The following is a 14351-nucleotide window of genomic DNA, read 5'->3' as shown; positions in this document are numbered from 1 at the left end:
CCTGGCTTCTCCTTTCTATTTTCTATTAACTATCTCATCTGTGTTTCCATTGAGTTGATCTGATTTTCTTATTTTCCCCCACTTTAGCCTAATAGCTATATTTATTGACTTTTTAATTATGAAGAACAAGTCTCCTCACTCTTCTTAAATTAATTTTGGAAGGTCTAAAGACAACTTCTGAGCTGACTTTAGATTTATTTTTACAATATTTTTGTCTTTTATTATTCCACTGAGATATTTCATCTATATTTACAATGTTTCCCTATAGACCAGATATTATATGTAATAACATGAACATAATGTAGTTTATCTGAGAATGTCTTAATAGATTTGTGGTTATAGGAGAGATATAAGACTCTTTAATGTGATTAACCAACTATATATTTGTAAAATTCTCTTTGAATTTATATTTGCATTCTGGTATTGTTTCATTTTACTTTGTCTTCTGTTTTATAATCCATTTCTATTAAGAAATGCATTTAATGCATTTATTATCTGATTACCACTTTGTCTACAAGGGGTAAATAATGAGCATGGAAATATTAGACTTAACATAAAATGAATTTTCTAGAAATAAATGTTTCCCAATTATATTTTTTGACCTTTTAATTTATTTATAAAGGTAAGCTCTGTATAATATCAGATAGTATGTTTACATATTAAAATATACCAGTAATAAAATATTCTAGCAAATAAAACAAATATTTTCAACAGTGAGCTAAAACACATATTAGCTTAGCTAGTAATCAAACTACACAATCATTAAATATAAATATATACATAGCTGAATTTCAAATTTAATATAGTAAGTTGAATATCTACCAATTTGATATTTCATTTTGTTTAAACTCCTTCTGAGAGCTGGAAGGTGAACTGCTGGCATAAAATCAACTCGTGTTATAAATTTAAGTCAGAGACATGACATCTGTAATCAGCCTGGGAGGAAAAAAGGAATGAAATGTACTAATTAATGTGTAAAAGAAATTCCCTTTCTTTTTTTTTCCTAAGAAAATGATTAGAAATTTATGGGTACTCAATTTTTCAAAGAACAGTATTATATTTTCTGGGGAATAAAATGAGGGCCATTAATTTATTATAATTGTTTTTTTAAATGATAAACCATTTGGAAACCATTTAAATTTTCCTCATACTAAGATGAATTCACTTTATTTTCAGTTAAAGTCTCTTCTCCTCCTCCTCCTTCACCTTCTTCTTCTTCTTCTTCTTCTTCTTCTTCTTCTTCTTCTTCTTCTTCTTCTTCTTCTTCTTCTTCTCATTCTTTTTCTCTATCTCTATCAGTCTGTCTTCTTTCTCTTACATGTAAATAAATGATCAAATTTGATCCTTAGGAACACTAGTGTGTGTGTGTGTGTGTGTGTGTGTGTGTGTGTTTGTGTGTGTAGGCACGTGTGCATGCACTTAGTGGAAGTTTCTATATCACTAAAGAGAACAGAAATGTTTTAAAAAGCAAATGAAAATGCTGAAAACCTGCATCACACACTGCCTGATGGTTAAAATCCAAGGGCCCATTATGAGTTAGCTATGAAATTCCCAGTTACATTCATTTCCACAACCTACACCACAAACACCCTGGAGTCTTATGACAGAAACACTGGTAACTTGCACTTCCACAGACGATGATTGCCATTTTCTCCTAAGTCAATCAATCAACTTCCATTTGGGCCATGGCTTGTCACTTACCAGGAGACTAGTGTTCCTCACCCCAGGTGTGGGACTAATCCTCTCCTGGAGGGTCTGTAGAATTAGACTGACTCAGGGCTGTTTAATCTATTTAATCTAATCAATTCAAGGCCTGGGTGCCTCCCTTCATCACATCTGATGCCCTGTCCCCATATTAAAAAGGGAGTTTACCGGCACAAGCCAGCTCACTAGGTCCCTTGATACATCATTAAGTTGTAAAAATGACTTCATCACTCATGACAGAGAAATTAGATGGCCCCAATGGTGGCATATGGCAACTGCAGAAGTGCTGTACCAGCTGCCCACCTGACTCCCTCTCTCACTCACAATCACATCCCTCCCCTTCCTCCCAAAGCAGCCTCTGCATTGCAGTAGAATGCTGCAGCAGCAGAAGCCACAGCTAGAAGGGGTGAGGGGATTGGAGAGGAGAAAGAAAAGCTCCTGTCAGCAAAGGACAGGCAGGCCCTTGGAGACCCCTCCCCCTCAATCTATCTATTCATTTCCCAGTAAAGGGTATTTTCTTTTGTTAGGGGGGGAAAAAAGAAGAAGGAGAAGGCTGCACTACCCCCAGATACCTAACCTATAGGGCTCACAGTGGGAAGGCAGCTACATGTTTGTTTGATAGGTGAATAAGACAGAGAAGGTGAGTGTGAGAGAGAAATTCACCTTTGGCCCTGAAAGTCTGGGGGCTAAAAGCCATTTCACCACAGCAGGAAGGGGGTACTTTACAGCAGGCTTTATGCTCTGTTTGAATTGTTTTCTCACAGGAAAGAGATTTGCAAATATTTTTAAATTAAAGGATTACAAATCCCCTTTTTGAAATGGATGTTGCAATAGATGGGTAAGTCAGGAGTGGGTGCAAATGATAAATAGAAAAAAGTAAGGAAGGAAGGGTTTGTTTTGTGAGTATGGTGATGGGGCTTAGGAGGTGAAACTAAGAGGAAAGGGAGGAGGGAGAGAGAAATTCCCTACTGTACATGATGTGCATTCATAAACATATCAATATCAATCTGGCTGGCAAACATGAGAAAGAGGGAGGTGGAGGAAATGGGGTGGGAATCGAGGAAGAGCTAAATGAGTGGCATCTTTAGCTGGGCATGGTGGCACACGCTTGTAATCCCTGCCCTTGGGATGCGGACACAGGAGGATCGCGCAGGTTCGAAGCCATCCTCGCTGGCTTAAGAGACCCTGTTTCCAAATAAAATATAAAAAATAGGTCTGGGAGTGTAGCCCGGAGGTAGAAGGGTTCAAAAAAAAGTTAAGCTCATCTTTATTGTTTGATTTCGTCAAAGAAAAAATTAGCCTTTGCAAAATAATTTCTTTCTGGCCCTAAAATATGAACATGTTATGCTTAAAAATATCATGCTTCTTCTGAGAATTATCCAACAAGAGATTTTTCATAATCAGAGAAGCCAGAATATTGACCTAAGATATGCTAAATTTTATTTTTATAAATAAAAATGCACATTAGTAAATAGTTTAAAATCATGCCTTTGGGTTTGCTTATTTCTAAGTCTGTCTCCTCTTCCTCTCTCTCTCTCTCTCTCTCTCTCCTTCTCTCTCTCTCTCTCTCTCTCATGTTAGGGGTATGACTTGAATTGTATTAGTCAAAATACTAAGAAAGAATTCCTTCCTTTCTGCAGACAAAAGGTATTCACTGCCTTCAGCCATGCTCAGATCTCTGCAGTCTTCTAGTAGCCCACATTGCCAAAGGAGCTGAGTGAAACAGACCATTATTAAACACCATGTTTTGTCCTGCACAATGTTACATTATTTGTCTAAGTCAGGATCATGCATGGAGTTTGTCTTTTGCGGAGAAAACAGAATCATCCATGTTGTGAACAAATAGTTTAGGAGCCAATACACACAGAGAGAAATAAGAGTATGTTTCTCTAGAAAAAAAAAAAAATCTAAGGATCCCTGGGGTCTGCTAAAGGTTTCTATCTCTAATTCACAATTTTTTTCTAAATTTGGGACATGATAGATTATAGTCATTTCCTCAGAGAGTAGATGGCTTGGCCTGCTTCTAAAAGTGAACTTTGTAGTGAAACACACCATGTTAGCACACAGGTTAAGTTTCAGTGTAGAAGTAGCTTGCAGCCAGCCGTGCATGGCAAGGCACCTGAGTTCCTGAGCTCTAGTCACAATTTCTTTGTGGCCTTAGTAAGTCATCACCTCCCTGATTCTCCATTTCATTTTCCGCCTGTAAAATGGGAAGGTTGGGTTAGATGAGCTCTGAACAGCTTTCATATGGGTTCCTGTCAAGGAATTGCATGCAACAATTACCTGGTTCCAGGCACCTCAACAAACTTTACCTATACTCCCTTATGTAGCTGACATGGTAGCCATATTAGTCCTAATTTTTTTATAGAAATACAACTGAAGTTCAGCAAGGTTAAATTATATTTTACAATATGTACTTATTAATTAATGCATTAAAAACAATCTGAAACAATAGATTTTATTTATTCAGTAAGTATTTATCCAGTGCTAGGAAATCTTCAAGATGGCTACAATACAGCAACGGAAAAAAATGGATAAAACCATGTGCACTAGTGCAGCTTATACTTACTGGAGAAGACATTAGGCAGACAGAAAAATAAGTAAAGTTTTGGTGTGACAAGTGGTAAATGTTGTGTAAAAAATGAAAGCAACAATGAAATATCAGGAGGACAGGAGCAGGGCATGAAAAATGTTAAATGGGATGTAAATACTATTGCCACCTAAAGACAAGAGTAATCTGTAGATATAGGTTTATGCATTAAAATCATAATGTTCCATAGGTTGGCAATTGTGAATTGTGCCTCTATGAACATAGATATGTGTGCATTAGTTTGGTAGTTTGGTTTCCATTTTTGTGGGTAGGTACTCAGAAGTGGTATTGCTGCCAAGATATGCATCAACAGAGAAATTAATTACAAAACTATGAAACAGGTGCACACTGGAATTTTACTCAGCCATAAAGAAGAACAAAATTACATCATTTACAGAGAAATGGATGGAACTGGAGAACATTATGCTAAGGGATATTAGTCAGTTATAAAAGTTAAAAATCAGATGCTTTCCCTAATATGCAGAAGCTAGGGAGAAAAAAAGTCATAGGAGAAACTCTAGACAAAGAAGGAGAAACCATAGAGGAGCAAATAAGACAATCTGAGGGATATGAGAGGGGCGAAGAGAGAAATTCCCTATACATGAAGTATATTCACAAACATATCAAAGCCAATCACTAAGCCAAACATGAGAAGAAGGGAAGGGGGGGAATGGAGTGGGAAGTGGAGAAGGGCTAGAGAAGTGATCTGCACACATGTGCCTCTATCATCTTGTATTCCATTAAGATGTATGACTACAGTGCATCAATTTAAAAAACCTTTTAAAAAACATAATGTTGATCAAACTTCCTTTGTTGTATCTGGCCTTCTTCAGTTATCCTCTTTGCAAAAAAACAAACAAACAAACAAACAAACAAACAAAAAAAACCCACCAAAATTGTTGCTTATTTCCCTGTAATTAAATGCTTTCTCAGGTTCTTCATGGCAATTTAAATATAGGACAAAACAATCCTTAGAAACATCACATTTCTAAATATGCAAATTGCTATTATTCCCTGTCCTTTATTTATTAAAGGCAAAATTAATTTGCCCCAATACCTTTTTATTGATACATTATAGTTTCATCTTAAAACATTACATATTTTTAAGAAAGTCTTCCTTTGACTTTCAATCTTAAGACTCTTCATGGAGGCGACTAAATTTCCCGGCCCAGCCCTTGATGAATAGTAGCTCCTTTAAGACAAAGGAAAAAATGGTGTAAAGAGCCTTCCTCTGGAACTAAATTTCTTTCCCTCCTGACTTGCCCAGCAATTTCTCCTGAGGAGCAAGAAGGCAAAAATAGTATTTGACCAGTAAAAAAAAAAAAAAAAGAAAAAGAAAATAAAGACACTGTATTCTAAGAGTGGGGCTGTTTTTGTTTAATGAATGGAATGAAGAGGCCAAATCAGCATTGCTGCTTATTTTTCATTGAGAAATTTGCCAGGAGATGTAACCAGGAACCCTTCCCTACTGGGGAGCTGTCTCCACACATTTCAGTTCCTCCACTACAGTTTTGCCCATAACAATAATGACAAACACTTTCCAAACTGAGCTTCTCTTACATCTAGAGGGAAAAGAGTCTGTCCCCAGTCTCCTACCCAAGGGAAATCTCATCCTACCACTGAATTATCTGTAGAGAGAAGCTTATATGAATAGGCATGCAGTGCTTGCAGGTACAATTCTGTTTTGCTGTATTGTTTTTACTGTTTCTTTGAAAAGGTCATAATAGGAAATATATATTTTTTAAGCCAATTCTATGGATATCTTAGATATTCATATATATATAATATATATATGTGTATATATATATGATAAAATTCTAATTGATATCTGTGGGACTAGTTGGACATTCACCAACATACTACTAATAGATCTATCTGTATGCATAAATTATTTAATATTTGTATTATGCTTTCTTAATATATAGTTCTTATTTAGCATATAAGGCTTTTATAATCAAAAAAGAAAATATCACATAATGTTTAAAACCTGTTTCACATAAAGCTTCAACTGTATTTGCAATGATTCATTACATTTTTAAAAACTAGAGCAAGTATGTCAAAATTTTCAGATATGTCTATATAATATTTGCATGTCCATAATTTTTACAATAAATTATAACTTAGTCTTACAGAACATGAGATGTATATAAATTTATTAAGTTTCTTTCCCTTGAGTACCTACTTAAAGGCAAGATAAACTTGGAACCAGTAAGAACACCAAAATTCAATTTTTTTCTTTAAGAAAAAAATATACTAATTACAAACTGAGTCAGCACCAGACGTTTCATTATGAAACATGATATGAATAATAGCAATGAGCCTGCAGTTTTCTTTCTTTCTTTTTCTTTCTTTTTTTAAATCAGGAAAACCTGTTTACTGACCTCTCAGTGTTACAAAAAGGCAAAGCTAGAGCATCCCTGGTGTTTCTTCCTGGCAGGAAAATGTTAGCATTTTAGCATTTGTCAACCTGAATAGTTCTTCTATACCCTTAAGGACACCACCTTATATTTTCATTTGCCAGGATTCTGGAGTTTTTTTGTGTCATTGCGCGTGTGTGTGTGTGTGTGTGTGTGTGTGTGTGTGTGTGAGAGAGAGAGAGAGAGAGAGAGAGAGAGAGAGCGCTATTTTGTTGGATTTTTCTTCTAAATTAAAAATTACTACTTATGTTGCACACATGTGTATTTGAAGAATCAGCAAGCTTTATTTTAGGAAAAATCTTAAGAAAAATAAATTGAAGAAACTATATAATGGAAGTTTGAAAATTCAGTAATATTTAATTAAATAAATATTATCTTTAAACTATTCTAATATAATTTTTCTTTTCAAATTTGTAAAACTGGAGTCTTTACATAATCAGTTTCGTCTTTGATTTTTATTTATTTAATTTTTTGTACTGGGGATTGAACTCAGAGGCATTCTACCTCCGAGATACACCCCCAGCTCTATTATATTCTTTATTTTTGAAACAAGGTCTCACTAGGGTGCAGAGGGCCTCACTAAGTAGCTGAGGCTGTCTGAGAACTGCGATCCTCCTGTCTCAGCCTCCGAAGTACTGGGATTACATGTGTGCGCCACCACGCCAGGCTTGATTCATTTTATAAAAGAATATTTGCCTCCTGCTGTGTTTAGGTACTAATCATCCCTGTAGTCAGGTGAAGATGGTATTCAAGAAGCGTTATTCTTAATCGATTGCACTCTCCGCTTGACATTTTGAGGAACTGTCCAAAAATCCTCCCTCTAGGATCCTAAAGCCTAAAATAAATTGCCAAGATTTCTTCCAGAGGCCCTCCTAAATTGGAGAAGCACTGGGCAGGAAAAAACCTCCAGCAAAAGAGATTGTTGTGCCCAAAACCACAGTAGGAAGAGGTTCGGAACATTTTCCGAGAGGGCGAGAGCGGCGGAGAGGGACCAAACTACAGAGACTGGATGGCGACGAGGCAGGTGGGGGGGAGGGTGATTTATTGTTTTCTTTCTCTAAAATATTAGTGTAGAGTGGCAGAGGATGATTGAAGGTATAGATACAAGGTCTGAAGAAAGACCCTAAGTCACTATTTGAGGTGTGTAATTCACCTGAAAGAGCAGGTGAATATTGTGGTCTATGCCAGTTAAACAATTCAGGCAAGAAAAAAAAAATGTTTAGTGTTGCTTAACCACATATACACAGTAAACCAAAGCAAGCGGCCCGTCCTCGGGGCCATTCTGAGCTCTTCTACCTTTCTGCCCATCCGTCCCTATCCTTGGGTACCGCGGAGCATCCTCAGGAAACGCCGAGGAAGTGAGTAAACTGGCGCTAGGACCTGGGTTGCAGCCGCCGCCTCCGCCCGGGCGGCGGACGCTGCCGAGCGCCGCTCCCCACCCCCGCCCCCAGCGCCTACTCCTTAACAGGTGGAGTCGGACCCCGGCGCCAGAAATCCCGCCGGCTTTCCTAGTAACAAGTGCCGCCGACTCAGAGCACCATCTGGGCGGGCCCCAGGGCCGGGCAATCCACGCGCCCTGCGGGGAGTCGGTGGCACGGAGATGCCGCCACCTGCCAAAGGCGCCGCGCACGGCGACCCCGAGGCCCCTCGGCGCACCCGGTCGCACCGGCCCCGCGGGGCGGGTTCCGGGCGTGCCTTGCACTCTCCCCACCAAAAAAAGCACTTTATCGGGAAGCTGGATCGGTCGCCACGGAATGGGCAATCCACGTGGGACAGACTTAGCCCCCACCCGTTTAGCACCGGAAAGGGGAGGTGAACATATTTCTAGCCCCTAGGGCGCGTGGCGAGGGACCAGAAGACTTCTTCCCGCGGTCCCCAAACTCCGCGGGGCTGCGCCGGGCTGTCCTGAAGGACACCGGCGCCAAACCCTGCGCCTCAGCCCCGCCCGGCCCGTTACCTGTTGGCGGCCAGCCGAGATGCGATGTATCCGCCCGGAATCTGGGTGATAATGTAGCCCCAAAAGAAGGAGCCGTGGATCATTCCCACGGTTTCCGGGTCCCAGTTGAATTTGGCTTTCTATAGGGGTAGAAAAGGGAAGGGAAAAGACAGGTGAAGGGAAAGAATAGTCAGCGTTGAAGATTTGTTTTCAAGTGGTTTGCAGGTCAATGAACCTACACCACCAGGGACATTTCTAGCATTCTAGGGGTGGGGTGGTCGAATTTTCGTTTTCTACGAAAATTGCTTCTTTTAACTGAAAAAAAAAAAAAAAACGTTGCTTGGTAATGACGACGTGTATTGTGATCAATAGTGAGACAGGGCGCCCTGATTTGCTTCCCGACTTCTGTTAGGCAGATCCCATCGCCCCAAGGACTGAGGAATCTTTAGGGTCCCAATCGTGGAAATTAGGACTCGCGGAAAGAGACTGTTAGCTCCGAAGAAAGAGTCTGGCGAGGGTCCTTTTGGCCTTGGCCACCGCCCACCAGGGAGGACGCAGTGGTGGAGTGGCTTGGAAAATGGAATACGACCCTCTAGACCCAAATAAGGAAATCATGGGAGAGGAGGAAAGTGCACGGATTCGGGGGCTAAGAAAAAGGCGTCTCCCTCAAATCTCGATAAGCCTGGGGGGAAAAAAGAGGTTTAGAATCTCTCCCTGCGAGTTTTGGAGAGTCCATGATGAGGCACACGGAGCTGAGCTAAGGGCTAGGAATTAGGAATATGTATGAAGGTAGGAATCTGTTTGAAGGTCAAGCTTCGCTCTGCCCTGGCCACCCTGAGCATCCATTCCAAGGTGAATGTCAAAGAACACAACCGACCTGGGTGCCCTCTGGACTGTAAGAAAGGAGTTATCTTGCTCAGGGAACTGGACATCCTTTCTCTCCCTTTCAATAAAATGTTGAAACCAGATCCCGCAAGATCTCTTGGGCTCCCTAGAGCCCAGTGGAAGCCCAGGCTTCCCCTCTGCGGAGCCTTCCTCCTCCCAACTCCTTCCCAGCCCGGTTTCACGCCGAGTGCTTGTTTAGGTTCCTAACCAGAAGGACCTGCGCTGTTATCAATGACCTTGAAGTGATCCGCAGCTCTCAGGTGGCCACAGCTCCACACCCTTGTGTAAGATTAGGGAGTGGAGGCCCGGGAATCCAGCGCTTCCCTGGCTCCAGCTTCTCTTAAGCCCCAGAGTTAGAACTTCTCAAGGCGCCCTCCATCCAGTTCCTGCCCATGTGCACACAGCTGATTTTCTGTTTTGTTTCAGTTTGATTATTAAGAATGTTCGGAGCGGATTTGGAGGAAGCCAGCGGAAATTATACCTAACGCGCTACCCGATTCGTCCCAGGAATTCGTTCTAGATTCGTCCTAGATTTAGAGGACATTAGCTACCAACTTGTATTGAATCACTCTTTGCAAAAACCCAGTGAGCTAGCTATTTTCCAATTTGCAAGTGAAGAAAAGAAAGCCCAGAGCAGAGTGCAGAGCAAAAGGGGGTGTTATTACTGCAGGGGTTCATTCTAGAATGGCTGGACTAGAGAAGGATTAGGGAGGGAGTATCTAGGCCTGATTGAGACAGGTGACGTTGCTTGGGGGGGGGGGGCGCGAGGCCAGAGAGTGGGTGGGGGAAGGGAGGGCAGCGGGTGCCCACCTCCTTGATGACTTTGCCCCCGCGGTGGATGGTGCTGTTGTTGACCATGTCCACGATGGCCACGCCCAGGTTGCACCGAATGCCGAAGGAGATGCAGAAGCCCAGGCCGCTCATGATGGCGATGATGTAGCGGCGTGGCAGGCCAAAGCACGTGCAGTCGCAAAGAGGTGCCTTCTTCTCAGGCACCTCCAGGGGTTTCCCATCCTCTGTCAGCTCAATGGTCTCCCCTGTGTCCTGCTTCTTTTCCAGTACCCTGCGTGGCAGAGGAGGGAGAGGCAAGGGCGCCTGGTTAGGCACTTCAGACGCCCTTCCATTCTCATTTGGCAGGCCCGCCTGGGGCTGAAATGAGGTCGGACGTCGCCCTACCGACGCTAGCGTGATCGGGCCTCATCAAGTCTCTGGGCCCCCTATACGCTCCAACATTCTAACACTCCAACCCCAGCAGCAATCTGGCTTCAATGTTAATAAAGCCCAAGACAGCGAATCCACATTCTCTGGGGATCCCCCTCAGACCTCGATTCAGATGCGAGCCGCCATAACTCATCTTTTGTGGGGTCTGCAGTTTGTGAAAGAAAGGTTTAGCAGGGTGACGCCTTCTGGGCACCTGTGTGGACGCCTCCCCACTGGTCCCCACCCCCAGTTCCGCAGTCCTTAACTCAAGGGAACGCGGGTCTTAGTCAGCCACAGGACCTCTGCAGGATCTTGGGCTGCGGACCTGGGCGGCACAACCCCTCAGGGCACAACCGGCTACTCCACCAAGTTGAAGCTTTCCGGGTAGAGGAAGCCGGGACCCCGCCCCTCAGATGAGCCCACCCTCATCTTCCACCCCCGTGAAGTAGGCCTCTCCTCGTCGGTGGCCTCCAGGCCGAGAAAGCTCCCAGCAGGTGCCAAGCACTCTCTTTCCCGTCCCTCTAGCCCCAGGGTGCCAGCTGAATCCTTCCTTCCCGCTTACACATCTTTATTATCTTTTTTTTTCTTTTTACTCCACTTGGAAACAAAGGCCTCCGCAGCATATGGCCGACACCTAAGCTTCCTACTGCTAGAACATGAATAATTAATTATTCACAATCTTGCGTCATTACTATCTCGGTTACAAACACTGAAAATGTCTCGGGCCCATTTCCTAAGAGGAGGAAAAATGCACCTCTCAAATATACAAAGTCGCCCCATATCAAATTCTGTTCCATACCAAGATCGAAATCTCACTCAATTCTTTCCATTCTATTTCTTCCTATTTTTTTCATAGCATTTCTTAAGATTCCACCTGTCTGATTAAATTCCTTTTGGGCTTTCATCCTTGGGGGAGCAAAAAGGGGAAGGAAAAAGCCTAGTGATGAAGTGGATTTACTAAAAGGCGGTATTGGTTTTTTATTCCAACATATCTGTGAATTTATATTTGTAAAAAAAAAAACTGTGAAGGAAAACAGCTCCGTATTCACCTTGATGTTGATCCTTTAAACATTTAAACAGTTTCTTCTTTCACAATTTGCAAATATTTTCCCAGTCCACCAAGCAATTGTTTTTATTTGTGCCCTTTAATACATGCACACAATTGTCCACGCACACACATACATACACAAAGCAACTTAAAATTTTAGATAAATTTCAAGAACACATAGTTTGGGATATTGCTGCCATGAAATTTGAGGCTACCAGAAAAGAGTATCAGACTGCTAAATTCTATGAACTATCACTTGGAAAATAGATCATAATAGTGTTTGTGATTAGGTTAATGCTTATTCCTTAAAAACAATTTCAATGTTAGAAAGGATTGCAGTTATTTATAATTCTGTAAAAAAATTAACCAATGTTATGTTTTTGCATTGGTTTTATATGTCTATATATGCAAAAGTGAATTCTGCACCTGAGGTCCCCACCTGATGACAGTGAACTGGGAAAATTTTGCCTTTTCCAAAGTAGCTGTGGGACTGCAGGGCCCTTGCGGTATCTACTGCCGCATAGGTACATGAAGGTTTCTCCATGGAGCCCACCAAAACCAAAGAGAGCTGTAACACTGGGAGGCACACTGGTCATTTTCTTTGCATCCTTATAATTTACAAAAGCTTTGATTTTCCAAATGTGAAAATTAAAATCATTTATCCTTTTGTGTCTGCCCCTCTCTTGTTGGTTTTGCTCATTAACAAAAATGCATTCATATAGAATATATCGGAAAGGATTTAATGTTGGGCAATTTACAGCATAACTTGTAAAGTGATTACAAAGGGAATAAATTTAAAGCAAATGTTTCTAGTACTTTTCTAGTAAATTTGCTGGTTATTGTCTTGATTGTTCCTATATGCACTATGACATTTCCCATGCAAAAAAATAGACTTCCAGAAGAAGACAAATGATCAAAATATAGAGATATATATTCGTATATGTATATATACATTCATAGTTTCAGGTTCAGAATGAGGAATTACTTCAGTTACCAATTATTGATATATTTTGGTTCCTTTTAGTATAGAAGGAATATCCCATGAGGGATCTCTACTGTGGTCTGAAGCTGAGATCTAAATTTCCTTTTTTTCCATTAGTCTTTGAAATTTCTTCCTTAATTTTTAGAGGGCTGTATTTTGTTATTCGTTTATCAGTATCAAAGAATTTTAAGGTATTTATAAGCACCCAAAGAAAAGCTTTTGAAAGAGAAGCTGGTAATTTCTCAATTTCAAAAAGGATAAGTCCTGTGGAGGAAAGGAAGAGAATTTGCAGGTACCAAAACAAAAATCACAGACACACACACACACACACACACACACACACACAAAAGCAGACAGGTTCATTTAGCACAACATTCCTGCATCAATAAGAAGGTTTCCAGAGCAGCCTTAATCCAGCAATGATCAACAAAAAGACTTTCTGATCATATTACAATCTCTCCAAGCAACCGAGATTTATGGAAATTGCCCTGCAGATTTTTTCATGGTGAGCCCTAGGTAAGCATAGGTTTGCTTTCTCTTACCTGTATATCTGGCCAAGGGATTTTCCAGCAAAATTCTTTAGCCCCTCTTTTCCTGGAGCCACAATCCTTTGTTTTACCGACTCCATTCTTGCCAAGACTGGTGTCCGGTTTTGCCAGACTTAAATAGAGATCACTATGAAAGGCAGGAGCTGCGCATATTGTCTTAATCGCTTAAGGTGGTTGTGGGCTTTTCCTTCTCAGTGGAAAGGTATCGGTGTGCCTCCAGCAAGAGTGCTAGTGAGCGAGGGGAGGGAGAGGGAGAGGGAGAATACAACGGAATAGCTGCATGCAACCCACGGATTTCCTAATAGGAGAGTTGGTAGACACAATCAGAAAGTCTCATTGGAAGAGGAGGATCCGGTGGCAAAGGGCGCACGCAGTGCCATGGTATTTGGGCGGGTGCAGATGAGTCCTTGTCCTGGAAGTCAGTTCACTGAAAAACAATGCAAATTCCCGGGTTTGAAGGCTGATTGTAATCAAATCTGCCGGCTTTTAAACGGAGGGACCAAGAATGTCACAGAACCCTCGCGTAAGGGCAAATCAAAAGAATACTACTATTTTAAGTGGTGTTTTTACCCTGAGGAGCTGGCACTTTCAAAACTCATGGGAGCATCCCAGGTCTCAGGTGAGCCATGCCGCTCGGTTTTCCTCCCTTCCCGCGGTCTCCTCCCATCACGCCGCCGTAACTCTGCTCTGCAGTAAAGTCGAATTAAGATGGAGAAGGTTTTCTGCTCTCCGAGGACGCGAGTAAATAACAGATACACAATTCCGATTTGGGCAGAGTCTGGGAAAATTTTTTTCAGAAAGGCTGACAGCGTCCTTGTGGGCGGATCTCCTCAGACTGGTTCAGCACCACGGACAGAGCAAGTTTTAGAAAAAGATGCAGCTCCTTTTGGCTAGCCAGTTGCCAACTTTCTAGGGGAGCTGGGCAGATCGCCCTGACCAGGACCATTCTGGGGCTCTTCAGGAACGGGTGCTATGGAAACCAAGTGGAAAGATGTCATCATCTCCAGAGTTTGCAGGAAGAATGTTGTATCTGGCTCTGCA

The 14351-nt window shown here is 41.7% G+C and overlaps 1 protein-coding gene across 1 annotated transcript in view; it reads right to left on the bottom strand.

Moving 5' to 3' along the window:
- The window catches only part of SLC17A6 (solute carrier family 17 member 6), a gene marked incomplete at both ends in the record, with an annotated part of 39155 nt that extends 25765 nt beyond the window's left edge, over positions 1–13390 (bottom strand). Inside the window, 3 exons of the mRNA XM_080711608.1 lie at positions 8669–8787; positions 10343–10595; positions 13305–13390. Coding sequence (XP_080567734.1) covers positions 8669–8787; positions 10343–10595; positions 13305–13390 — 458 coding nt within the window. The remainder of the gene's footprint in view (positions 1–8668; positions 8788–10342; positions 10596–13304) is intronic.
- Positions 13391–14351: the final 961 nt, after the last annotated feature.

This window comes from Muscardinus avellanarius (genome assembly GCF_963383645.1).
Source record: "Muscardinus avellanarius genome assembly, chromosome: 1".
NCBI lineage: Eukaryota > Metazoa > Chordata > Mammalia > Rodentia > Gliridae > Muscardinus > Muscardinus avellanarius.
This window is presented reverse-complemented; position numbering and strand designations above follow the sequence as displayed.